Here is a 27,027-nt window from a genome sequence, read left to right as displayed (position 1 = left end):
ATACCATTATTATTATTATTTTTTTTATCAGTGTTTACTCAAAATTGCAGGGTAGCTTAATTTTGCAATAAATTTATGACCAAATTATCAGACATTTTTTATGTATCTATCCCAAATTACAGATCTTGATTCATCCCGATTCAACCCTTGAAATTTCAGACTTTTATCTTTATTAGTTTTTGAGCTATTCAAAATTATACACTGATTCAGATTTCTATGTGCCAAAAAGGGAAAGGACAGGCTTAAAAAAGCAATATCTGAAAAAAGTGTAAAAGTGATATATATATATATATATATATATATATATATATATATATATATATATATATATATATATATATATATATATATATATATATATATATATATATGAAGCTGAAATTCTAAGCAGTCATAATATATGTCAGTTTATATAGTTTATTGTAAAGTTATGTCAAAAATTTCTAAATCATCTAAAATTTGCTGATTTGAAAAGCAGTGACCCAGGTCATATGTGCATATTAAATAAAATTATCTTCTGAGTTATAATTAGAGTGCCATTTGGAAACTTTAGAATTTTATTCTTTTTGAATAGCACAATCTACTGATATTTGTATTAAAAACCTCTCTCTCCTCTCCCCTCCCCTTTCTTTTTTTAAATAGTTTTCAAGCCTTTTGATTTAGATGTGATTTTTTTTTTGTTATTTTAATAATATATTTAAGGTAAATCAATGCCTGTATTATTCTGCTCTCCCTTTTTCTCCTGCTCTCCCTCTATTCACAGCAGTCATAAAATAAACAAAGCTTGAGCAGTTAAAATAACTTTAATGTGACCGTATTAGCTAAAAACAGTTTATTGTGACATGTTGAGTTTTTTTATTTACCTTCCACCAGTTGAAATCATCCTCTGAGAGTTGATATCTCCTTGACAAAAATGGTTTAGGAGCTTCTCCTCTGATCCATTTAAACCAAGGATCACCTTCATCTGTTAAACACTTGTGACAGCCACAAAGGCTCGATTCCCGATGACAAATGAAATATCCAGAAAAATTCCATAAAAGGATGGAGATTGCTGTGATTGTTAGCAGTGGGAAAATGCAAACCCTTGATTTTCGCAGTCTCAAATACATCTTGGTAGCTTAAATGAAGAAAAGATCCAATCTGTGGATACAATGAATGGTGGAGAAAATGAGAAAATTTAATTTTCATTTACATAGTACCAAATCAAAACAACAGTCACCTCAAGCTGCTTTATATTGGTGGTGGCGTTGTGGGAGACTGCTGCCTTTCCAGTAGGTCTGTAAGGTGCTACTAGAACTTTCCCTGATGCTTTCCCTTCCTAAAGGGATTAATGAAGTTTAATCTCATCTACTGTAAGATAAAGACCCTGTAATAATACAAAGAAAACCACAATAATCAGATAACCCCCTTAGAGCAAGAACTTGGTGACAGTGAGAAGGAAAAACTCTCTCAGGATCAGGGAGGTAACTATCTCCCAAAACTGGTTGGGAGTGAGGGTACACTGTAACGAATGGCTGTAAAAACTACAGCATGATAATACAGTAAGGCGGCTGTATTTTGAAAATACAGCTCTTTGCTGTAAACTGAAATGCCTCTGAAAAGAATATCGAATTTAATTGGACCGCTGGATCCCGTGCATAGCTGTGCTTTAAATTTTAAATGTACAGTTGCATTGTGGGATATTTACCGGCTGGAGGCAAATGTTCGCGGGCTAGAGAGCAGGACCAAGGAGGATTTTCACCGGGTAAGTACTTTTTTAGGATTTAACACTTTTATTGCAGTTTTGTGTATGTTAGTGGGCAAAAAAAATATCTTATGTGGTGAGCTACTCTCGCTTCTGTCACAGTCTTCTAGCTAGTGGTTGATCGCCGGGCGCTGCGCCTTGCTGAGGCTGCTATTATCGCCGCTTGCACCTTTATCATTTCACTGCAATTTACAATCTACCACAGAGCAGGGGCAGTTTCATTAACAATGTGCACATTTGTTCTCACTATGGTCGTGCTGCTCTTGATTTTGCGGCTACAGAAATGGAAATGACAGCTGGCATGAACGGAGGAGAAGTAAGAGGAAAAATGAAGATCAAATGAAAATTTCAGGCTTCTAATTTAACAAAAAAGTCCCAACATGAAAGGTAGATAACAACCTTCATGTATTTTGATACACAAACTGAATACAAATTTTAGGGCTGCAACGAATAACTAAAATAGTTCTTCTATTAAAAGTCCTCGACACAAATTTGTTGCTTCGATGTTTTTAACTCTGCAGCTCAGGTGTCTCCATGTGGAGCATTTCATCCACATTAGCGACATTAAAGTACTCTGTCGCTGTGGCGAATTTCCATCATTTGGAAAAAACGACCCTTTACACGAGTGGATCATCGCTGACAAGTTTTTCCACGCCCCTACTGCTCTGTGCTGTGTGTGTGCACGCGTGCGTGCTGTGTAGAGAATGTCAGTCTTTACTTCAGCTGCAGCCACCAGGACGGCTGCTATAACCACAGTTTGCTATTAGCACTAGCGATCGTTTGGTGCCAAGCACCACCGCCCTTCAGTACCGAGGGGCTCGTCAAAAGGTTTTTATGCTTTAAACCCTGATTAGCAACTAAAAATAGAGCTGCAGTAGAAACGTAATTTGGAGGATGCTTGTGAATAAAAAGCATTACAGCATTAAACTCATGCAGCCCCCAGTTTTTCAACTAAAACACAATTCAATTCAATTCAATTCAATTTTATTTATATAGCGCCAAATCACAACAAACTGTCGCCTCAAGGCGCTTTGTATTGTGGGTAAAGACCCTACAATCATACAGAGAAAACCCAACAGTCAAAACGACCCCCTATGAGCAGCACTTGGCGACAGTGGAAAGGAAAAACTCCCTTTTAACAGGAAGAAACCTCCAGCAGAACCAGGCTCAGGGAGGGGCAGTCATCTGCCGCGACCGGTTGGGCTGAGGGGAGAGAAAGACATGCTGTGGAAGAGAGCCAGAGATTAATATCAATTAATGATTAAATGCAGAGTGGAGTATAAACAAAGTAAATAAGGTGAATGAGAAGAAACAGTGCATTATGTGAACCCCCCAGCAGACTAGGCCTATAGCAGCATAACTAAGGGATGGTTCAGGGTCACCTGATCCAGCCCTAACTATAAGCTTTATCATAAAGGAAAGTTTTAAGCCTAATCTTAAAAATAGAGAGGGTGTCTGTCTCCCGAATCCAAGCTGGAAGCTGGTTCCACAGAAGAGGCGCCTGAAAGCTGAAGGCTCTGCCTCCCATTCTACTCTTAAGTATCTTAGGAACCACAAGTAAGCCAGCAGTCTGAGAGCGAAGTGCTCTATTGGGGTGATATGGTACTATGAGGTCTTTGAGATAAGATGGTGCCTGATTATTCAAGACCTTGTATGTGAGGAGAAGAATTTTAAATTCTATTTTAGATTTAACAGGGAGCCAATGAAGAGAAGCCAATATGGGAGAAATATGCTCTCTCTTTCTAGTCCCTGTCAGTACTCTAGCTGCAGCATTTTGGATCAGCTGAAGGCTTTTCAGGGAGCTTTTAGGACAGCCTGATAATAATGAATTACAATAGTCCAGCCTAGAAGTAATAAATGCATGAATTAGCTTTTCAGCATCACTCTGAGAAAGGATGTTTCTAATTTTAGAAATATTGCGCAAATGCAAAAAAGCAGTCCTACATATTTGTTTAATATGTGCATTGAAGGACATATCCTGGTCAAAAATGACTCCAAGATTTCTCACAGTGTTACTGGAGGCCAAAGTAATGCCATCCAGAGTAAGTATCTGGTTAGACACCATGTTTCTAAGATTTGTGGGGCCGAGAACAAGAATTTCAGTTTTATCTGAATTTAGAAGCAGGAAATTAGAGGTCATCCAGGCCTTAATATCTTTAAGACATTCCTGCAGTTTAACTAATTTATGTGTTTCATCTGGCTTCATTGATAGGTAAAGCTGAGTATCATCTGCATAACAATGAAAATTGATGCAGTGCTTTCTAATAATACTGCCTAAGGGAAGCATGTATAATGTAAATAAAATTGGTCCTAGCACAGAACCCTGTGGAACTCCATAATTAACCTTAGTGTGTGAAGAAGACTCCCCATTTACATGAACAAATTGGAGTCTATGAGATAAATATGATTCAAACCACTGCAGTGCAGTACCTTTAATACCTATAGCAAGCTCTAATCTCTGTAATAAAATGTTATGGTCAACAGTATCAAAAGCTGCACTGAGGTCCAACAGGACAAGTACAGAGATGAGTCCACTGTCAGAGGCTCTAAGAAGATCATTTGTAACCTTCACTAATGCTGTTTCTGTACTGTGATGAATTCTGAAACCTGACTGAAACTCTTCAAATAAACCGTTCCTCTGCAGATGATCAGTTAGCTGTTTTACAACTACTCTTTCAAGAATCTTTGAGAGAAAAGGAAGGTTGGAGATTGGCCTATAATTAGCTAAGACAGCTGGGTCAAGTGATGGCTTTTTAAGTAGAGGTTTAATTACAGCCACCTTGAAGGTCTGTGGTACATAGCCAACTAATAAAGACTGATTGATCATTTTTAAGATTGAAGCATCAATAATTGGAAAGACTTCTTTGAACAGTCTAGTAGGAATGGGATCTAATAAACATGTTGCTGGTTTGGAGGAAGTAACTATTGAAGTTAACTCAGAAAGATCAACTGGAGCAAAATAGTCTAAACAAATACCAGCAGTGCTGAAAGCAGCTGAACATGAAGAATAATCTTTGAGATGGTTATGAATAATTTTTTCTCTAATGTCTAAAATTTTATTTGTAAAGAAATCCATGAAGTCACTACTAGTTAAAGTGAAAGGAATACTCGGCTCTACAGAGCTCTGACTCTTTGTCAGCCTGGCTACGGTGCTGAAAAGAAACCTGGGGTTGTTCTTATTTTCTTCAATTAATGATGAATAGTAAGATGTCCTAGCTTTACGGAGGGCTTTTTTATAGAGCAACAAACTCTTTTTCCAGGCTAAATGAGCATCTTCTAATTTAGTGAGACGCCATTCCCTCTCCAGCTTTCAGGTTATCTGCTTTAAGCTGTGCGTTTGTGAATTATACCACGGAGTCAGGCACTTCTGATTTGAAACTTTCCTTTTCAGAGGAGCCACAGTATCCAAAGTTATACGCAGTGAGGATGTAAAACTATTGACGAGATAATCGACCTCACTGGGAGCAGAGTTTAGGTAGCTGCTCTGTACTGTGTTGGCACATGGCACTGAAGAGCATAACAATGAAGGAATTAGATCCTTAAACTTAGTTACAGCACTTTCAGAAAGACTTCTACTGTAATAAAACGTATTCCCCACTGCTGTGTAATCCATTAAAGTAAATGTAAATGTTACTAAGAAATGATCAGACAGGAGGGGGCTTTCAGGGAATACTGTTAAGTCTTCAGTTTCTATGCCATATGTTAGGACAAGATCCAGAGTATGATTAAAGTGGTGGGTGGGCTCCTTTACATTTTGAGAGAAGCCAATTGAATCTAACAATAGATTAAATGCAGTGTTGAGGCTGTCATTCTCAGCATCTACATGGATGTTAAAATCACACACTATAATTATTTTATCTGAACTGAGCACTAAATCAGATAAAAAGTCTGAGAAATCAGACAGAAACTCTGAGTAAGGACCAGGTGGACGATAGATAATAACAAATAAAACAGGTTTTTGATTTTCCCAATTAGGATGACAAAACTAAGAGTCAGGCTTTCAAAAGAATGAAAACTTTGTCTGGGTCTTTGATTAATTAATAAGCTGGAATTGAAGATTGCAGCTAATCCTCCTCCTTGACCTGTGCTCCGAGCATTCTGACAGTTACTGTGACTCGGGGGTGTTGATTCATTTAAACTAACATATTCATCCTGCTGTAACCAGGTTTCTGTAAGGCAGAATAAATCAATACGTTGATCAATTATTAAATCATTTACTAATAGGGACTTGGAAGAGAGAGACCTAATGTTTAATAATCCAAATTTATCATTTTATTCTTAGGTGCAATGAATGCTTTGGTGCAATAAATGCTATATTATTTATTGTTTTTAAATTTTTATGCTCAAAAAGTTTTTTGCTGATTTTAGCTTTGTTTTATTTGGTGGTCTGGGAGCAGGCACTGTCTTCATGTGGATGAGGTTTTGGGGGGATGGCAAGAGGAGAGAGGCTGCAGAGAGGCACATAATACTGCAAGTCTGCTTCCTGGTCTCAACCCTGAGTACTCAGGTTTTAGGAGGGTTAATAAATTTGGCCAGATTTCTAGAAATGAGAGCTGCTCCATCCAAAGTGGGATGGATGTCATCTCTTCTAACAACCAGGTTTTCTCCAGAAACTTTCCCAATTATCTATGAAGCCCATGTGGTTTTTTTGGACACCACTCAGATAGCCAGCGATTCAAGGAGAACAAGCGGCTAAACATGTCGCTCCTGGTCTTATTGGGGAGGGGCCCAGAGAAAACTATAGAAGAAGAAGAAGAAGAAGAAACAGCCTTTATTGTCCCACAGAGGGGAAATTTGGGTGTAACAGCAGCCGCAGTTATTATAAATATAAATAAAGATATAATAATTCACACTATTAAGAAAAGAATATATATAAAATCAACAAACAATATTAACCTTAATACTACTAATAATAATAACACTATATACAATGTGCATGATGTGACGGACTATTTACAGTATATTATTATTATTATTATTATATATTATCCTACATTGTGTAGGCTATTGTGGTTTTTGTTGGGAGCAGTGATGGTTATAAAGTCTTACAGCTGCTGGGAGGAAGGATCTGCGGTAACGCTCCTTTGTGCATTTAGGATGCAGCAGTCTGTCACTGAAGGAGCTCTCCAGCTCAGCAACAGTTTCATGCATGGGATGGGAGACCTTGTCCATCAGTGATGTTATTTTGGTCAGAGTCCTTCTGTCTCCCACCACCTGCACTGAGTCGAGAGGACATCCTAGGACAGAGCTGGCTTTCCTGATGAGCTTGTCTATCCTCTTCCTCTCAGTTGTAGACAAGCTGCTGCTCCAACATACTGCTGCATAGAAGATGGCTGATGCCACCACAGAGTCATAGAAGGTCTTCAGGAGTGTCCCCTGCACTCCAAAAGACCTCAGCCTTCTCAGCAGGTAGAGTCTGCTCTGACCCTTCCTGTAGAGCGCATCAGTGTTATGAGTCCAGTCCAGTTTATTGTTTAGGTGAACACCCAGGTACTTATAAGAGTCCACTATCTCAATGTCCACTCCCTGGATGTTCACCGGTGTCCGTGTGGTGGGTCTGCGCCTGCGGAAATCCACCACCAGCTCCTTGGTATAGAGTCTGACATTGTTTTTTCAAAGTTACACATGATTCAACATTAATTTTAGTGACCTCTGATTGGCGTAACTGGCCCTAGCCAGCAGTTTCAAATTTCCATGAATGTCGCCTGCTCTGGCCCCTGGAAGATATTTGACTATGGTCGCTGGCATTGCTACATTCATGTTTCTCAATACAGTGTCGCCAATAACCAGAAGAGACAGGAGAAGAAGTCATTCTGATAGTGTTCGCTAAGAGGTAGGCTACTAGGTGTGCTAAGCTAGCAAATTTCTAAAAACAAAGTGAATAATGTGAATACAGGTGATTCAACAAAGAGTGTGCTCTAGATAAAGCAGGTGAAGATTACATTTAAATATGTCGTTATCCAGATAAATCGAGCTATACAGATTAAACAGCTAACAGATAGCAAAACGCCACTGTGTTCCGAAACAGGAACATGAAGTGATACAATACCGCAGTGAGAGCCAACACCAAGTGACCCGATTTAGCAGTGTGCATTCTATCCCCCTCAATGCTCCTTACTAGGAAGTCTTGCCTTCTCCCCCCATCTGGAGAGTTCCTGAATAAAGACCTTTACACCAAACAATAGAGATAAGTCCAAGCTCTTTCCAACCAGTTCTGGAGGTGAGAGTATTTGCCCATGTTACAGCAAAGGCAGACATGGACTGAATCACGCAGAAATCTCCAAGTTGGTGACCTAGTTCTGCTCAAAGATAAGCAGGTTGGATGTAACAGCTGGCCCATGGAAAGGGTCACTACAACATTTCCAAACAAGGACAATCGAGTAAGAAAGACTGAAGTAAAGGCATGGGATCAAGGCTCTGTAAAGACATTTACACGCCCAGTTACAGAAGTTATTCTCCTCATGCCAAAGGACTAAATGTGTATTGTATTGTTTAGTATAGTGGCCTCACAAGGCCAGGTGGGGACTGTGTTGCCCTTAAGGCATTTCTCTGAATAAATAAGTTCATAGGTTTAAACAAATAATTCTAAAAATATTTCTGTTATTGAGAATGATTACAAGGCATTTAGATGAACAATTTATGCTTTATGTAAGTTTTTGTTAGAAAATGTTATCTGTAAATTCTACTTCCGGTTCCAGCCCTGCACTTGTAGTTTTTGCTTGTCAGCAAAAGATCCACATGCAATAGGCAGTATGGAAATGGGATTGGATGCCATCCACACTGAATTATCAGGCAGGAATGCTGTAAGTTGCAATTATTGAACAGCTTTGGGATTTGGGAAAACAACTGGACCTCGGTAGGGCTCAGTGTTACCAACTTAGCGGCTTTTTTTTTTCCAAAGAGCGAATAGCCACCATGTTCTCGCTGTGTTTTGTGTACATAAAGCCTTCTTACTGCGTCCTTTTGGCATCGGCCAGCCCTCCCTCACTTTGACTCCACCCTCCAACCCCCGAACCTTCACCTAAACACTGAACCTGCCTCCTGCCTACCTGCTTCCCCTGCTCCCACCCCTTGCTTCAGCCTTTATCAACCTTCCCTTACGAAAATTCACTATGGTTAACTATGGTTTTTATGCAGTAATCATGGTTTTACTATGGTGGCTGGTAAAACCCTATCACCACCTCCTCGCGGTGCCGGCTGGAGTCCAACCAACGGTGAAGGTCTTCAACACCAGGTGGAGCGACGCATCGGTTGAAGTATTCGCAGTCACATCATGGATATGTCCATTCAAGCTTCGGCGAGAACAGCTAGGGCTTCCCCCGGAGGCGACACGCGTCGCCTTGCCTGAACGCCGTGACAAGTCAGCAAGGGCTCCGCTGACTAAAGAAGTCAGCCCAACTTCAAATTAGTACCATCAACATCGGTACAATGACCGGAAGAAGCCACGAACTGGCCGCATCGCTCAAGAACCGCCGCATCGACATCACGTGCATGCAAAAGACAAAGTGGAAAGGAGCGAAGGCCCGGGACACCAGTGAAGGCTTCAAGCTCTTCTACAATGGTGCCAACTCGGCTCGGAACGGCATGGGAATCATCGTCAGTGAGAAGCTCAAGGACAGTGTGGTCGAAGTGTGCCGAGTGTTGGACCGGCTCGTGTCAATCAAGATTGACTCGGGCGAAGTGGTCTTGTGAGCAATCTCCTGCTACGCCCCGCAGACCAACTGCACTGACGAGGAGAAGGACGAATTCTGGGAGGAGCTGGATGCTCTGATACAATCGATCGGACCTGAAGAACACCTGGTGATAGGTGGAGACCTCAAAGGCCACGTCGGCTCCACGAGGGAAGGCTTTCATCAGTGCCATGGAGGCCAAGGCTACGGTGCCCGCAATGACGATGGTCAGCGCATCCTGGAGTGTGCCGAAGTGCACAATCTTGCTATTGTCAACACTTTCTTCAGGAAAAGAGCGTCGCACCTGATCACGTACAGCAGCGGAGGAAGGTCAACCCAGATCAATTACCTACTCGTCCGGCGTCAGGATCTCAAACTCGCCATAAATGCGAAAGTGATTCCTTTGGAATCAATCGGACCACAACATTGCCTCCTCGTCTTGTACGTGCGCCTTGACCTCGGGCAACACCACAAGCCCTGCATGACCTTGGGATCGAGAATCAAGTGGTGGCATTTACCGGAATGCAAACAACAACTCGCCAACACCGTTGGCAACTTTGTAGTGGACTTCGACCAGGCGGTGGATGCCATGTGGTCAGACATGGCAGTGCGGATCTACGGTGCGGCGGAGGAACTTATGGGACGAACGAAACCGGGCAGGAAATTTATCAACAAGCAAATTTGGTGGTGGAACGAAGAAGTGCAACAAGTGGCCAAGAAAGCATGGTTCGCTACCCAGGACCCTGCCGATCGCCAGCGATATCGGGACCTCAAGTTGGTGGCGAAGCGAGCAGTCGCGGCGGCCAAAGCCACCCACTACCAGCGCCTCTACAATGAGTTGAATACTCTGGAAGGGGTGAACAAGATCTACCGACTGGCTAACTCCCACCATCAGGCCACGCTGGACATTGGCCAAGTCAAAAACGTCAAGGACGAGCAACATCGAACACTCTGGGAGCCATGCGAAATCCTGCAGCATTGGAACACCTACTTCGCCAAGATCTCCAATGAGGAATTTCCCCACCCTTCAATCGTTTCCGCCGATCCCGTCCCTGGTCCCATCCCGGCGATCAGCACAGCCGAAGTCGAAGCTGCCACAAAGAAGATGAAAAATGGTAAAGCGCCAGGACCTGACGACATTCCCGCGGAGGTATGAAAGCTGATGGGACACCAGGGTGATGCATTCCTCACCAGCCTTTTCAACCTTATCGCCAAAGACGGAGTCGCCCCCAAAGCCTGGCTGACCAGCACCACAGTGCCCATCTGGAAGGGCAAGGGCGACGTCCTGGAATGCTCCAATTATCGACCCATCCGCCTCCTTTGCCACGCCATGAAGATCTTCGAACGAGTCATCAATGCCCACCTTCGCAAGATCATCAAGACCACACCCAATCAATGCAGTTTCGTCAAAGGCCATGGAACAACAGACGCCATCCACATGGCCAGGATACTCGTCGAGTGCCACCAGGAAAAGAACCTGCCTATCCACATGGTGTTTCTGGACCTGGAGAAAGCCTTCGACCGAGTGCCCCACGACCTAATTTGGCACGCCCTGCGCTCCCACGGAGTGCCCGAGGCCTATGTCCAGTGGATCCTGCTGCTCTACCGAGACGTCAGCAGCACCCTCCGATGTCCAGCGGGAACCTGACCACCATTCCCAATCACGGTGGGAGTACACCAGGGGTCGGCCCTGTCCCTGCTCCTGTTCATCCTGTGTATGGACACAGCGACCGCCAATCTCCAACACCCCCACCCATGGACGCTACTGTATGCAGATGACATGGACTTAGCTGACGAAGCCCGATGACAACTGGAGGCCCAAGCGCAGCAGTGGGACGCACGGCTGAGTGAGAATGGGATGCGTCTGAACATCGTGAAGACCGAGTACATGGAGTTTGGCGAGCAGACCGATGGGACCATCAGTGTCAATGGCGTGCCCCTGAAGAAGACCACGGAGTTCAAGTACCTTGGATCCATCTTCAGCAGTGATGGCAGCACACTCCCGGATGTCCACGCCCAAGTCAGCGCGGCCTGGGCCAAGTGGCACCAAGTGACAGGCGTACTCTGCAACCGCAAGATGCCCGAGCGTCTCAAGAGCAAGATCTACAAGACCATCGTACGCCCCATCGCCCTCTACGGTTGCGAGTGCTGGCCTGCAACAGCACAATGGAGATGAGGATTCTCCGCTGGAGCCTGGGCTTGACACTGCATGACCACGCGATGAACGAGGATGTCCGAAGATGGATGGGTGTGGCCCCGATCACCGACAAGATGCGAGTAGCACGCCTTCGATGGTACGGACACGTCGTCTGAAGCGATGACAGCTCGGTGGCCAAGACCGCGATGCGCCTCAGCCCGTGCGGGAAGAGGCCCCAAGGATGGCCAAAGAAGTGGTGGCTCGACCAGATCAAAGAACATATGAAGCACGTTGGCGTCGCCCCCGTAGTCACCCTAGATCGCGCCAAGTGGAGACGAGCGTGCAAACACGCGGACCCTGCGACTTAGCGGAAATAATGCCAGGAAGAAGAAGAAGATGGTTTTACCATGGTAAAACCATAGTTAACCATAGTGGATTTTTGTAAGGGTCTGAGACAGCCGACAGCGAGTTTTCTTACACAAGTTGGCAACAGTGGCCCAGATAAAAGAGGAGGGTTGAATATAGGCAGCAGTCGCACCCCACAGTGTTTTCGTTAAATTTGATATTCTAACGTTAAACAATACAGGACAAAATTGATCTATGTAATGTGGGTCTATGCAAAGCATTAAAGTTATTAAGTTATTTCATAAAGTGCATTTGTAGTTCTAAACATATTTAGGGTGTTTTTTATACACTTCTTGTCTCTCCAAAGATAATATCTCTCCTACATCCTCGATTGCAACTACATGCAAATGACCAATTATGCAAATTAGGCAATGATGTTACTTCTATTTTCAGCGGCGGAAAATTTCCCGTATTTTTAAATACAAAACTTGACAGTTATGCTTTAGATATTACTGCTTATTTTGCAGAAATGTTATTTTAGTGAGCTTGATGCACTTTATTTGTGTAATCCTGTCTCCGTGTTGAGACTAAGTGTATTTTCTGTCATTTCAGTTCGGTGTCACCAGCATCCTTATTGAAAACACTACATACTTATCTGTTTCAGGATGCAGAAAACAGAACAAACCTGCATAAGATTTATATGGGAACTGCTTCTTAATTATTTGTAATAATCTATGATTGTTGAGCTGTTGAGCCATACTTCTAATTATCATTCATTTAACCTTCTCTTTGCTCACTTATTTTTTCACTTGTAACTCTTTTAATGTTTTGTATTTTTCTCATTTACTATTTTTTGTTTGTTTTTTCTTTGCTGTAAAATGCACTTTGCAGTTCTGTAAGAGTTTTATTATTATTATTATGCTTTATTTTATTATTCTTGCTGCAGAGACAATCATGCCAGTCCACAGCAAACATTTGATGACTAATGGGGGCCCGCAAGCAAAACTGGTGACAATACATTTAAATCTTTTTCACAGCAAATGTCTAAATAAAAAAGGCCTTTTGTGTCTTTGTTTGAAATGGGCTTTATATGTAATTAACCATAAGCAGTTTTTGAATGTAAATTCTTGCCAGTGTTCCATATTTTTTGCAGTGAAATTCTGGCAACTACAGCTGCCCTGTTGATTTTTACAATAAAGTACTGTAATGTATCATACAGTTGTATCAAGGAATGTAATTAGGTTTATCTAATTTAGGTTTAAAATCTTTTGTATTTATAATTGTTTACCATGAAAAGAACATTTGTAAACTGTGTTATCTACAAATAAGCCTAAAATAATGTCTGATACATATTCACCATATATTTTACAGTGAAGTCCTAGCAATCACAGCTGCCAGTATTTTACTGTAAATTTAACTGTTTTGTGTGTGTGTGTGTGTGTGTGTGTGTGTGTGTGTGTGTGTGTGTGTGTGTGTGTGTACCCTAGGAGATTATTTTCAATTAAAACCTGACATCAATTTTTTTTAAAAAGGACCAAAAGTTTGGTCTCAGTTTAAACAGCAGTCCTACCATATACCATTATTTACCACCAATGTTTTCTTTTTTTTTTTTTTTTTTTTGGGGGGGGGGGGGGGGGTCTTGTTTGTGTGTTTGTTTGTTCTTTAACCTGTCTTGTCTGGCAGCTTAAGCAAGAAAGTCCCAGAGAACTGCCCGATGCTAATGAAAACAATCCTATATGTTTGTGACCTTGCTACGTGGCCATGTGTCCCAGTGTTTTAACTGCAGTGCCAGCCAACAAAACCCCCCTTTTTTTCACTTTGTTTATTCCATCGATTCTGATGGTTTCAGCAATTTCGTTTCAGGAATTTGTGAGTCCTCATTTGGATACTTTGCTTTTTATTCTTGATTTTTATTCTCTCACTGATAAACTGACAAACTGCAGCAAAAAAGTAGCTCAAAATTCCCAGGAGGCAATGTTGAACAGGCCAATCACAATCGTTCTGGGCTGCATGGACACCACAGAACAGATAGATTTACATACATAGACGGTGTGGCCTGTTGCTGCAATATGTCAACGTGTCCATCATATTGGGTGTGGCAGATCTGTGCTGTAAACTAACGCAAATAAATGGACTGAACTTCATAAATCGCCTTCTGCAAAGCTCTATAAGTGAATGTGTCTCATCAGAGCCAGCCCCAGCCTTTAAGGGGCCCTAAGCAAAATTTGATTTGGAGCTGACTTATGTCACTTCATTGTCCAGCCTAACTGTTATTAATGCTGGAAGGTTAAAGTTGAATATTAATTTTTTGGGGATGAATTACTGTTTCAGACTGATGTGCATAAGCCCACTGAAAAACAATATATTTCAATATGATACACATGGTAAAGCTATGTCATGTCCATGACAGTGAGGAGATTTGGACAAGTATCTATACATGCCATATCCAATCTAAAGGGCATAGACTTTTTAGAAAATATGTGATTTAGGGTGTTTGATCTGCTCTTGGACATATTGAACATTCTGTTTTCATCCAAAAGATGTTTAGTTTTGAATGACTACGCACCTGATTACAGACTAGTAAATAACCCTGAGATATATGAGTCATAATTTTGCAGTGTGGCAGGCAGGATAAGGACCCAAACACAGGACTCGGTATGGAAAATGTGAACTCAAAAATACACAACTTTATTTCTGGATGCACATCAAGTACAAGGGAACTAGAAAACCCAACTGGAGCAAATAAGTCAGCAATTAGAAATAATAAGGGCTACTCTGAACCAGGAAGCACAGGTCCTAAGTGAAGAACAGGTCGACACAGACGATAAACACGAGGTAATCAGGGAGATAGCACACATCAGGGAGCACCAACCTCTGGATTCTGATGCACATCTGCAAGTCAGAGGTGCCAAAAGTCTAAGAGACAAGCGTTTGCTGTTCAGCAACGTACTGCTCGATCTTGCAGTAACTTCAGTTATCTATGGGATAGTTTCTCTGATGCCACAAAACACATATTTCCAGTTTGAGAAAAATGACGGCCGTTTTCCCGTTTCATATTCTTTGCGAATTTATGTATTGGTTTCAAATGGAATAAAAGAAATCTAATTAGTTTTACACTGTATGGATTTGTAGTTTAAAATGAAAATGAAAAAAAAAACACAAAAAAAAAAACGTTTTTCGTTTTTTTAATCTGTTTTCGAAACGGAAAGAATGAATGACCAAACAAATACACGGACCAGACAGCAACCGCTTGTCCCATAGACCATTTCTTCGTAGCCAGAGCATTTAAAGGCTTTCTCAGCGGCTTCGGTGGTGTTCTTGATGACTCTGCTCCTCCCGCTGTAATGCCCTGTGTCCTGAGCGCTCTGTGCAGTGAGTGCCCCGCAAAACCTAGACAGCCTACTTCAATGGGCATACACCTTCCAGCCGTGTTCACGACACCATGTCACTAATTGCACCCGGTGTGTATTGCACTTTAGGTTACGTTGTAGCATTGGATCGGAGCCGTTTCGGTAGCCGCTCATGCGAACTTTGGGGTTGGTGGAGTTTTCCCCTTGAGAAGTGTTCCGCACATTTCGCCATCACCCACAAGACTTTAATTTCATGTGAAATTTTTATGATGAAATAAAACTGTAGCATCTGATAAACGTATAGAATTATATCTGAGGTCAGAAATGGGATGCCATGAAATTCAAAAAGTACATTCATCACAAAGAAACATCACCTGGCACGAGAAGGCATCGTTTTTATAATTTTTGCTAACAATTTCCAAAATCTGTCTAGGAGAATGAACTTGTTGGTTGGTAACATTTCAATTAAAAAAAAATGAAACTGTTTAAAAATGAAGGATATATATAGTTAATCAGTAAGCTTATTTTTTTAATGCCTTACCTCATTTCAAAGTGCGCCCAAATCTACCTCAACTATGTGAGTACAAATGCCCGACAAGGAACCACTAAGCCACACTAAGACGAAGAATAGTATGTCTGTGATAACCTAAAGACAAGAGATGTATGAGCTTTTTATTCTTGGAGAAAAAACAGAGAGAGAGAGAGAGAGAGACACACACAAGCAGACAGAGAGAGAGAGAGAGACACACACACACACACATACAGAGCGAAAGGTATAAATGTGAAAGAGATGAGATTTGATGACGGTGGATCGTTTTTTAACGGCTTGAGATGATCACTTAGCCAGATGAGTAACATGTTAAGCAAGCACGACTGTCAGGTTATTATATAAAACAAGATTAGATAATGTCACATGCACAGTTAGACACAGTAAAATGAACAGTGAAATGTATTTTTGCAGCCAAAAATAATTATTAAAAAAAAAAAAATCAAGAACAATAATTTTACTTGCACTTTAGCCATATGTGGGTGTGTGCGCGTCCATGCATGTTTGTGTATAGGGCTGGACCTGGGTCTGGGCCTTGCGTTGCCTTGCCTCCCTACTGCTCCTCACTGGTTGCTCCTGTGCTCTGCAGGGTTGTGGGTACCTTGGGGTTCCTATATATATATATATATATCCTGCCTGGATAAGGCAGACATTAGAATCAGTTGACAATGTGGAATATATTTTGGTTGTTAAGGAACTGAGATGTTTGCACACAATGCACACTTAACACAACTGATGACCACCTCCATGCATTCTGGCTCTGTTCACCAATACAAAACTTCAACAACCACAAACTCCCGAGTATTCTTGTTCAGGATGTCACTGGGTACTCTTTTTGATGAACGTATATCTTTTCTAACAGCTGTATCAAGGGGCAGGTTAAAGGTCAAAGGTCTCTCTCTCTCTATTTGTCCCATCAGTGTCATCAGCCTTCCTGCCAGCTCACCCTTAATACTACCAATAAGTCTCTTTTTGGGTGTCAGGTTTGTCAACAATGTGTTCTCATATTGTTCCAAGTTTTAGAATTTGCCATTTCTACTGACTTCTGCAGCTAATATGACAATAATAAAATGATAATAAAAGATCTATGCAATATTTGATATTTTAGCCTCTTTAATCTTTAATAAATGGAACACAGAACTCCTTGGAATTGAAGCTCCAAATTTTATATCATTACTGAAAAACACATTATGATGATTATGATGATGAGAAAGGAGAAGTTTGTGTTATCATTACTATTATTATGATTAGCAGTAGTAGAAGGATCATAGAATGGATGTATTATTATTATTATTATTATTATTATTATTATTATTATTATTATTATTATTATTAAGCCCCTTGATACAGCTGTTAGAAAAGATGTAAGTTCATCAAAAAGAGTACCCAGTGACATCCTGAACAAGAATACTCGGGAGTTTGTAAAGAAACACGCTGATTTATATTTTTCATGGATTTTTAAATAGCTTCTTATACAGAAGTGGGTGGTATAATGTGGTGACTTTGGAAAGTAATAACTTCAAAATACTGCAGTCAAACAACTTGAACTTTTTATGTATTTTTGAATATCTGCTGATGCAGCAGTGATTGTGTCCATATTTCTATTTCTATGCTGCAACATTTTTAAATGTCTACAGCCATTTCACTTGAGATTGACTAAGGATGTACTTGAGGATTGGGTGAACAGGAATTTTAGGTTAATTGTTGATAACAGTTTGATTAGATCTTTTTCACACAGTTACAACCATGTACCTATGTTATTGAATCTAGATATCATAATGTATTTGACTTATGTGATAACTATCTAATAGTAGCCAAATGTTGCATTAACCATTTGGAACTTGCCTTTTCACAAATAAAGTATGAGTATGAACATGGTGCTATATGGTTGTAACAACCTGATTATGATATTCTTGGAGATATGCAAATATGCCTGTATAGGGTTGTTTATGTTGTGTATCACTTTAGTTTGTATAGAATATGCAAACTATTACAAAAATGCACTAAATTATATTATTTAAGTCTGTTAAAGTATAGATAGCTAAATTTACGAGGTGCACCTAAAGGCACCACGGGTTGAACCGTATGTACTGATGTAAATGCGCAAGTTTTTTTCAAGCGCGGATGGCGTGACTCCGGTGTGTGAAGTCATGCCTGAAATTTTCATTTGATCTTCGTTTTTCCTCTTACTTCTCCTCGCGTTCATGCCCCTTGTCATTTAGATTTCTGTAGCCGCTTAATCAAGCGCGCACGACCTTAGGGAGATCAAACGTGCACATTGCGAATTGTCCGTGCTCTGTGGTAGATTGTAAATTGCGCAAGCAGCGATCTAACCTAGGCAGAGTCCGTGGGGCAGGCTCGTGTTTGCTAAATGCAGTGAAAGCAGAGCTCTGAAAGTGAAATGGTGAAATCCTCAGCCCGAGGCCAGGGCGTCTCAGCCTGGCACCAGGGCGTCTCAGCCCGGCGCAGCTCCTTGTGTTCAACCGCTAGCTAGAACACTGAGCTTTATTGTCATCTGTTGGCATGAACGCATCATCAGGATATACACTGCCTCTCACCTTAGGGTGGGTGGTGAGGGCTCTAGCACCCCCATGACCCTAAATTGGGTCATGACCCTAAAGATTGATGAATGGATGGATATTTTTCAGATTTAATCAAAAGGATTTTGGCAAAAGTAGCTTTGCCAAAAAGGTGTTTTTTCAATGCAGAGCTGGTTGAAGGCCAACAGATCACAGACATGCAATACTGATTTTCACCCTTTGCTATTGCGCACACGGATTTCTCCAGATTGAGCTGATATCCATCCATCCATTTTCTTCCGCTTATCCTAATCAGATGCCCGAGCCACCTCAACTGGCTCCTCTCAATGTGGAGGAGCAGCGGCTCTACTCTGAGCCCCTCCCAAAAAGCCGTACTCCTCACCTTATCTCTAGGGGAGAGGCCAGCCACCCTTTGGAGGAAGCTCATTTCTCATTGTACTCGCAGCAGAAATATGTTAGGGTAGGGATGTAGACTGACCGGTAAATCGACAGCTTCGCTTTTACGCTCATCTCCCTTTTCACCATGACAGATCGGTGAAGTATCTGCATCACTGCAGACATGGCCCTGAGCCATCTGCCGATCTCCCATTCTGCTCTTCCGTCACTCGTGAACAAGACCGCGAGATACTTAAACTTGTCCACCTAGAGCAATAACTACTGATCCCTGAGCTGGAGATGGCACTCAGCCCTTTTCTTGCTAAGGTCCATGGCCATAGACTTAGAGGTATACCTGTCAAGTCTCCCATTTTGGCCGGGAAATTCCCGTATTTTACCCCTCTGACCCGCCGTCCTCCTGTATTATTATTTTCCTGTAAATTTCCCGTATTTTAATATAATTTTAATACACTGCTCAAAAAAATAAAGGGAACACATAAACAACACAATATAACTCCAAGTAAATCAAACTTCTGTGAAATCAAACTGTCCACTTAGGAAGCAGCACTGATTGACAATCAATTTCACATGCTGTTGTGCAAATGGAATAGACAACAGGTGGAAATTATTGGCAATTAGTAAGACACACTCAATAAAGGAGTGGTTCTGCAGGTGGGGACCACAGACCACTTCTCAGTACCTATGCTTTCTGGCTGATGTTTTGGTCACTTTTGAATGTTGGTGGTGCTTTCACACTCGTGGTAGCATGAGATGACTCTACAACCCACACAAGTGGCTCAGGTAGTGCAGCTCATCCAGGATGGCACATCAATGTGAGCTGTGGAAAGAAGGTTTGCTGTGTCTGTCAGCGTAGTGTCCAGAGGCTGGAGGCACTACCAGGAGACAGGCCAGTACACCAGAAGACGTGGAGGAGGCCGTGGTAGGACAACAACCCAGCAGTAGGACCGCTACCTCTGCCTTTGTGCAAGGAGGAACAGGAGGAGCACTGACAGAGCACTGCCAGAGCCCTGCTAAATGACCTCCAGCAGGCCACATATGTGCATGTGTCTGCACAAACGGTTAGAAACTGACTCCATGAGGATGGTATGAGGGCCACAGATGGGGGTTGTGCTCACAGCCCAACACCGTGCAGGACGCTTGGCATTTGCCAGAGAACACCAGAATTGGCAAATTCACCACTGGCGCCCTCTGCTCTTCACAGATGAAAGCAGGTTCACACTGAGCACATGTAACAGACGTGACAGAGTCTGGAGACGCCGGGGAGAGTGATCTGCTACCTGTAACATCCTTCAGCATGACCGGTTTGGCAGTGGGTTAGTAATGGTGTGGGGTGGCATTTCTTTGGAGGGCCGCACAGCCCTCCATGTGCTCGCCAGAGGTAGCATGACTGCCATTAGGTACCGAGATGAGATCCTCAGACCCCTTGTGAGACCATATGCTGGTGCGGTTGGCCCTGGGTTCCTCCTAATGCAGGACAATGCTAGACCTCGTGTGGCTGGAGTGTGTCAGCAGTTCCTGCAAGATGAAGGCATTGAAGCTATGGACTGGCCCACCCGTTCCCCAGACCTGAATCCGATTGAACACATCTGGGACATCATGTCTCGCTCCATCCACCAACGTCACCTTGCACCACAGACTGTCCAGGAGTTGGTGGATGCTTTAATCCAGGTCTGGGAGGAGATCCCTCAGGAGACCATCCGCCACCTCATCAGGAGCATGCCCAGGCATTGTAGGGAGGTCATACAGGCACGTGGAGGCCACACACAATACTGAGCCTCATTTTGACTTGTTTTAAGGACATTACATCAAAGTTGGATCAGCCTGTAGTGTGTTTTTCCACTTTAATTTTGTGTGTGACTCAAATCTAGGCCTCCATTGGTTAATAAATTTGATTTCCATTGATGATTTTTGTGTGATTTTGTTGTCAGCACATTCAACTTTGTACAGAACAAAGTATTCAATGAGAATATTTCATTCATTCAGATCTAGGATGTGTTATTTGAATGTTCCCTTTATTTTTTTGAGCAGTTGTAACGTCTGGGTTGTGTTCGGTGGTGAAGAGGAGGTGGCGGGCGTTCTTATCAGGCAGCCAAAAACGCACAACCACACTGGCACTGGGAATTTCAGTGTTGCCCTTTTAATAAACGTAATCTTCACAAACTTAAGAAGCCCGGTTGAACGGCTGCTACATCAACACACATGAAAACGAGCAGTGTTCATACAACCTATGACGGTACAAAAAATAAGGAAAGGAAAGGGTTCGCCTCAAGCCAAAATGTCCGTCTGCAAAACACATCTCCCGCGCTCTCTACTGAGGAGCGGTGGGCGCACACTGGTGACATCATCAACATAAAAAGACCAGACTGTTGTAAAGAGACATCACAATTACGACTGTTACACAGTGTATATTGAGAGATGAAAAAATAATAAAATAATTTTATTTTAATATTTCAAGATCACAAAGTTCCAATTTAGAACTACAACAAAACAAACTAACAAAAATAAAATGCACTTCAATTGGTTACTTATAATTTACTGCCCCAAGCCGCAGCATAAGGATAAAAGAGCCGCATGCGGCTCCGGAGCCGCAGTTTACTGACCCGGGCATTAGACAGAGAACAACAGACAGAAAATGCTGATTAACTTCTCTGTCTCAGTTCATCTTATCTTGGAGGTTCAGCCACAGTATGTACAATTAAAACATCACCAGTGTCACCATGTTCTGTTATTAATCTGGACAAGATGGCTTTGTATGACAAATTAAAACATCAGGAAGAAGCTATATCTGCTGATGAGAGAAATCTGGGTCATGAAAAACCAGCTTGGACAAGACCAAATGACAAAGGCCCTAGAATTTGTTTATGATTAGATAATGGCAGTATAAAGATGTTATGGTTACACAGGAACACAGTCTCAGTAGGGAGAGAGAGAGCACACACACAGGCCTGTCTCTTCCTCTGAGTCCCCACATGCATGCGTGATTTCTTCTGATTCTTTAATATATTAAATGTCTTACTTTTTTAATTAAAGTGTTCCAGGTGTCTTCCTTCACAAACAAACCCATTACCTGTCAAGACATAGGGGTCTTCTGAACCGCTCTTTGTCTGGACCCTCACCCTCTGCCTACCACCAAATGCCTCTGCATCCTGAAATCCATGATATTACTGCATTTATCACTTATGATGGACTTTTTTGTTTCTGCAGAGTTCCATTTGGCTTAGCTTCTGCCCTGTCTGCCTTTCAAAAAATGATGTCAATCATCCTCGCAGGTTTGCCAGGCACACAAGCATACCTGGATGACATCATCAGCTACGGCTTGAAGGAAGTAATTTTATGAAAATCACAAATATAATCATTTGATGTATTTCTGCCTTTGCTGATTTAAATGTGTTAAACTGTCTTAGAAGAGAGAAATGAAGAAAGTGTTGCTAATAACCAGAGAAGAAGTAAATTTTGTTTTTGTTCGGTAGCAAGGACAGGCCAGCTGAACCAGCTGATTTGTATTAGCTCAGATAGGTTAAAAGTCTCACCCAGACCGGTCTGTAACTTGTGTGATTCTTGGCTGATTAAATTCAAGTTATTGATTTTTATTCCGTTGTCATCTGAATCCTTTTCGTTTAAAAGAACACACACAGGCATCAGAGATTAATTAAAACTACAACAGGCTCTACATATAGAGAACATGATGAAAACCCGCGGAGGGTGCTCCAAGCCCTGGATGAGGCTGGGCTCAAACTGAACATGGACAAATACCAGTTTAATCAACCTTCACTCAACTACCTGGGTCACACCATTTCAAAAGACGGTCTTCAACTGGACCAGGACAGAGTTATTGCTGTGATACATGCTCCAGCTCCGCACAACACAACTTTTCTGAGATCTTTCCTTGGTCTTGTGTCCTGGTACAGTAAATTCATTACAGATTTTGCGACTGTTATTGAACCACTACGTGCAGTACTCAGAGACTCCACGGATTTAAACTTCAAGTAGACAGTGGAAGCAGTATCTAGCTTTACTGCATGTAAAGACCTGATAGTCAAAAGTCCTGCCTTAGCTCTATACGACCCTGAGTTGTCAACCTATGTTACTACTGATGCTTCCGATGGACTGGGTGCAGTGTTGACACAACTTCATTCAGATGAAAGTGAGAGAGTTGTCGTTTTTGCATGCAGTCGAACGTGAAGCTCTTGCCTGTGTATGGGCTGTGGAAAGGTGGAGAACCTATCTTTGGGGTTGTCGCTTTGTCCGTCGTATAGCTCATCAGGCAATTATGACCTTACTCATCTCCAATGGGTCTGGCAGTGCTGGACTGAGAATCACCAGATGGTCAGCTCGACTGCTTTACTTCACATATGACGACACTTACTGCCAAGGACACCAAAACACAAGGACGTAGGAATGAGTTTACTACTGGGGGGGACACACATCGGAAATCTGACAGATCCAAAAATACACTGAGCAAAGCATAAAAAATGCTATATTGATCATGTGTCTATCACGATACATATTGTTATTGATTTATTGCCCAGGCCTAAGATGTATACATTACACCTCATATGCTGTCATCTCTGTTTACAGCATCACCTAACCCTTACAGTAAAAGTTTTCACTCATTTATTTTAAGACCTCACGTCAAACCCTGCACCACCCTCTCCTTTTCCTGTCTCCTTTGTGCTGCCCCTGCATTGCTGCTCCTAAACATACAAAATGGTTTCAAAGATGAGGCACAGCTCCTGAGCCTTAAGGTGCCTCATTTTATACTAAACGAGAAAAAAAAATCCACTTATTGGTCACTGTGGAGAAGCATTTCACCAACTCTAGTGGGGTGTTGTACTGCACCTGGCAACCTAAACATAACCTAACCCATACTCTTATAAGTGCTGTTAAAATAATGAAAAAAATTATTGAAAATTTATCTTGGAAAAAAAGAAAACAACCTGACATCAGTCCTCACCTGTTCTTTCTGGATCTATTATAATTAATATGGTTTTTAAAGTTGACTTCACACCCTGAAACTCCACCTGGATCTCCTATCTCTTCCCTGAACCAGTTCTTCTCATGATAAAATTGTTTAGGTTTATATTTAAAAAGTAATAACAGGCTAATACATATTTCACCAAACTAATTTAAGACCTTGTCAGAGCTTCTTCAGCCTCTCCACCTTTCATTGCTTCAACTGAATCATTACTCTATATACTACCATTCTCCTGATAAGATATTATTACACATATCTAATATACTGTCATATATGTTGATAAATTATGATCAGGTGTTGCCCTTGTGTTGTGTGACTGTTACTCACACTGATGTAACTGTTTTTTTTGTTTGTTTTTTTTTTAAAGTGAGTCCTGCTCCTGGTTCAGCCTTTTCATTGTGCTGAAATGAGATAACAAAACAACTTGGCTAGTTTAGCTAACTTCTAGGCAAAGTTAGCAGTTAAATATCCAACAAGTGACCATCCCAGGATTAAGATGACTGAAAAAGATTTGGTTTGTATATATGAAAGTAAACTGACAAGACATTATAAACAAGCCATATTCATGGCAACATTCCCGACAGACCATTTTAACCTATTAAAGAGTTTCTCGGTCCTGCCACTGTTTCCTGCCTCCCAAACACTCAGAGCTGTTCAGAAGGGGGCAGGGGGGAGCGCAGTGACTTGACGCTATGTTGTGCCTTGAAAATAAAAGCACGCGAGTTAAAGATTTCAAAATCAAGTATTTTTCTTCTCCGTGGTGTAAATTTTGGGTAGGACAAATGTGCCTGTCTCCAATATAGGGGGGGCCAGGCCCCCCAGTTCCTACGCCTATGCCAAAACATCACTGCTGACTACCTTTCCAGGCTGCCACTAACTGCTGCAAATGAGACCACAGAGGAACCTGACATGATTGCAACTGTTTTTAAAGAGTTACTGTGTGCCATTTCTCTTTCAGAGTTCACTTCTGCCAGTGAAATCTGCCCAGAACTGTCACTGCTGCGCAACCAGATTCAGAAAGGTTGGCCAAAATGCAAACAGGGCCTGCCCAAGAACCTTCCACCATAGGTGTGACACGAGCTGTCAGTGCAAGATTCACTGATAATGAGAGGGACAAATAGACTAGTTGTTCCTGTTTCACTACATGTCAGAGTTGTTGACTTAGGACATGAGGCACACCAAGGCATAGTCCGTACCAAGCAGAGACTGTGTAAACTGTTCTGGTGGCCACAACTGGACAAACTTGTACACTCTGTCATTGCTTCTTGTGTTAACTGCCAGTTCAGTGATAAGGTAGCCATGACTGTTCCAGTTACACCAATTTAAACATACTCCCAGTAGCACCAGGGTTATTATAGTTAACAAAAATGAACAAAATAATGAAAAATGAAATTGGAAAAGCATTTTTCATTGATGAAATAAATTAAAAACTTAAATTAAAAGGAAAAAATGATAACTAACTAAAACTTCATTGTGAGTTTACAAAACTAACTAAAACTAACTGAAATTACAGATAATTTGTGTTTGTCATTTTATTTAAAAGTCTTGTGGATTGTGGGCGCCTGGGTGGCTTAGTGGTGAAGCTGGCGACCATACACACACACACACACACACACCGCATTGCGGTGTGTGTGTGTGTGTGTGAATAAAACTAAAGTCAACAGAAAGCCTGGTTAAACAGAAAAGTTTACCTATTTTTTAAAAGCCATCACAGAGTCAGCTAAACGGAGATGGAGTAGTAAACAGTTCCAGAACATTGGCACCACTGCCTGAAAAGCTCTGCCCCTCCCTGGTCCTTAGCCTTATAAAAGATCAGATTTGTATCGGTATCAGCAGATATCCAAATGTAAAATGTTGGTATAGGTATCGGACATAAAAAAGTGGTATCGTGCCATTACTACTTTAAACTGTGTCTTTTGTCGAGTTTTTATAACACAATAGTCACTCTTGCACCTTGAATCTTGCACCTGACAAAGTATGAAAATACTAAAACTAATGAAAACTAAACAAAAACTAAGCATTAAACCAAAAATAAAAACTAATAAAAATGAGCAAAACCGCTCTGAAAAATAACTGAATTAGAAAAAAAAAAAGTTAAAATGAACTAAAATAAGCTATAATGGAAAATCCAAAACTATTATAACCCCGAGAAACACTGAAAAGCAAAACACATGCCCAAATCAAAACGAGGGTGAAACAAAAGCAAACTAATATGAAGGATATACAGACAAGAAAATGTGAGCTAAACCATCAACAGTCAAAGTGAATGACAATGTTTGGGTTCACAGACCTGAGCACGTTCCCGAAGGATCTTCAAGATTTACGGAACCACAGACTGTCATGAAGAAAGTTGGAAAAAACACATGGTACTCCCCGTGCACCTACTGGAGCAACCCCATTTGAGCTACTGAGAAACCGAAAAATGCAGACCAAGTTAAACAAACTCCCAGTAGCACTGAAAAGCAAAACACATGCCCAAATCAAAACAAGAGTGAAACAAAAGCAAACTAAAATAAAGGAATATACAGACAAGAAAATGCGAGCTAAACCACATACAGTCAAAGTGGGTGACACTGTTCGCAGACCTGAGCATGTTTTCAAAGGATCTTCAAGATTTACGGAATCACAGACTGTCATGAAGAAAGTTGGACAAAACACATACTTAGTAAATGACAGACACAAGTGGAATGCGTCAAAACTTGCACACTTTCCAAAACAAGCCATAACTGTTTCAGAAAAAGACAATGACACTGTATTGGATGCCTTTGCACTTCCTGGAAACTCTAATGAGTCTGCTGTTGTACTTGTACCAAGATGGTTAACAGGTTTTGCAAGATAAAGTAAAAACTAAATGTAAATCTCTGCTGTTCAGACTGGTACAAGTGTTCTTTAAGACCAGTAAAGATGTACTACTATTCTGCTAAGGTATGATACAAGAAAACTTACAGGTTTAAATTGAAATTACAAATTTAATGGTTCATACTATGATGATTAAGGTTGACAGTTAAACTGCAGTTATTTTTATTATACTGCTGTCATTCATTTAATGGACCGTTGCTGCTGTAGCTAATATGATTTGTAAATTTTTCATATTACTGTTGGTTCACTGAAATGGTAATTTTTACATACTTAGCTTTCTGCAGTGAGTTATGCAGTGAAAATGTGAAATATAAGTACTTGCTTCAGGAAAAGGGAAAATTTTACATTGCACTATTTCATGAAAAGCACACAAGAGGGAGCTCTAACTGTGTATGGTGAAAGATGCTGTATGTTGGGGAATGAAGGAGTGAACAGAGAGAAGTAAAATGAGGGACTGAAGAGGA

At 41.5% G+C, this 27,027-nt stretch overlaps 1 protein-coding gene across 6 annotated transcripts in view; it reads right to left on the bottom strand.

Moving 5' to 3' along the window:
• The window catches only part of LOC115788231 (CMP-N-acetylneuraminate-beta-galactosamide-alpha-2,3-sialyltransferase 1-like), a 48,914-nt gene extending 22,501 nt beyond the window's left edge, over nucleotides 1–26,413 (bottom strand). For 3 of the 6 annotated variants that reach the window (XR_004020573.1, XM_030741185.1, XM_030741180.1), the window contains exons 1-4: nucleotides 26,261–26,380; nucleotides 25,995–26,111; nucleotides 22,921–23,094; nucleotides 864–1,140 (exon numbers count right to left, since the gene is read on the bottom strand). Coding sequence is in view for 5 of the 6 variants with exons in the window: in XM_030741185.1 (XP_030597045.1) it covers nucleotides 864–1,109 (246 nt within the window). In the remaining variant the exon portion in view is untranslated. Of the gene's footprint in view, nucleotides 1–863; nucleotides 1,141–15,787; nucleotides 15,920–22,920; nucleotides 23,095–25,994; nucleotides 26,112–26,260 lie in introns of those variants that run through there. The other 3 variants (XM_030741182.1, XM_030741181.1, XM_030741184.1) reach the window with 3 other exon arrangements.
• Between the last annotated feature and the right edge of the window lie 614 nt (nucleotides 26,414–27,027).

Source organism: Archocentrus centrarchus, chromosome 11, assembly GCF_007364275.1.
Source record: "Archocentrus centrarchus isolate MPI-CPG fArcCen1 chromosome 11, fArcCen1, whole genome shotgun sequence".
NCBI classification, from domain to species: Eukaryota; Metazoa; Chordata; class Actinopteri; order Cichliformes; family Cichlidae; genus Archocentrus; species Archocentrus centrarchus.
Note: the sequence above shows the minus strand (reverse complement) of the source record. Positions and strands in the feature narration are given on the sequence as shown.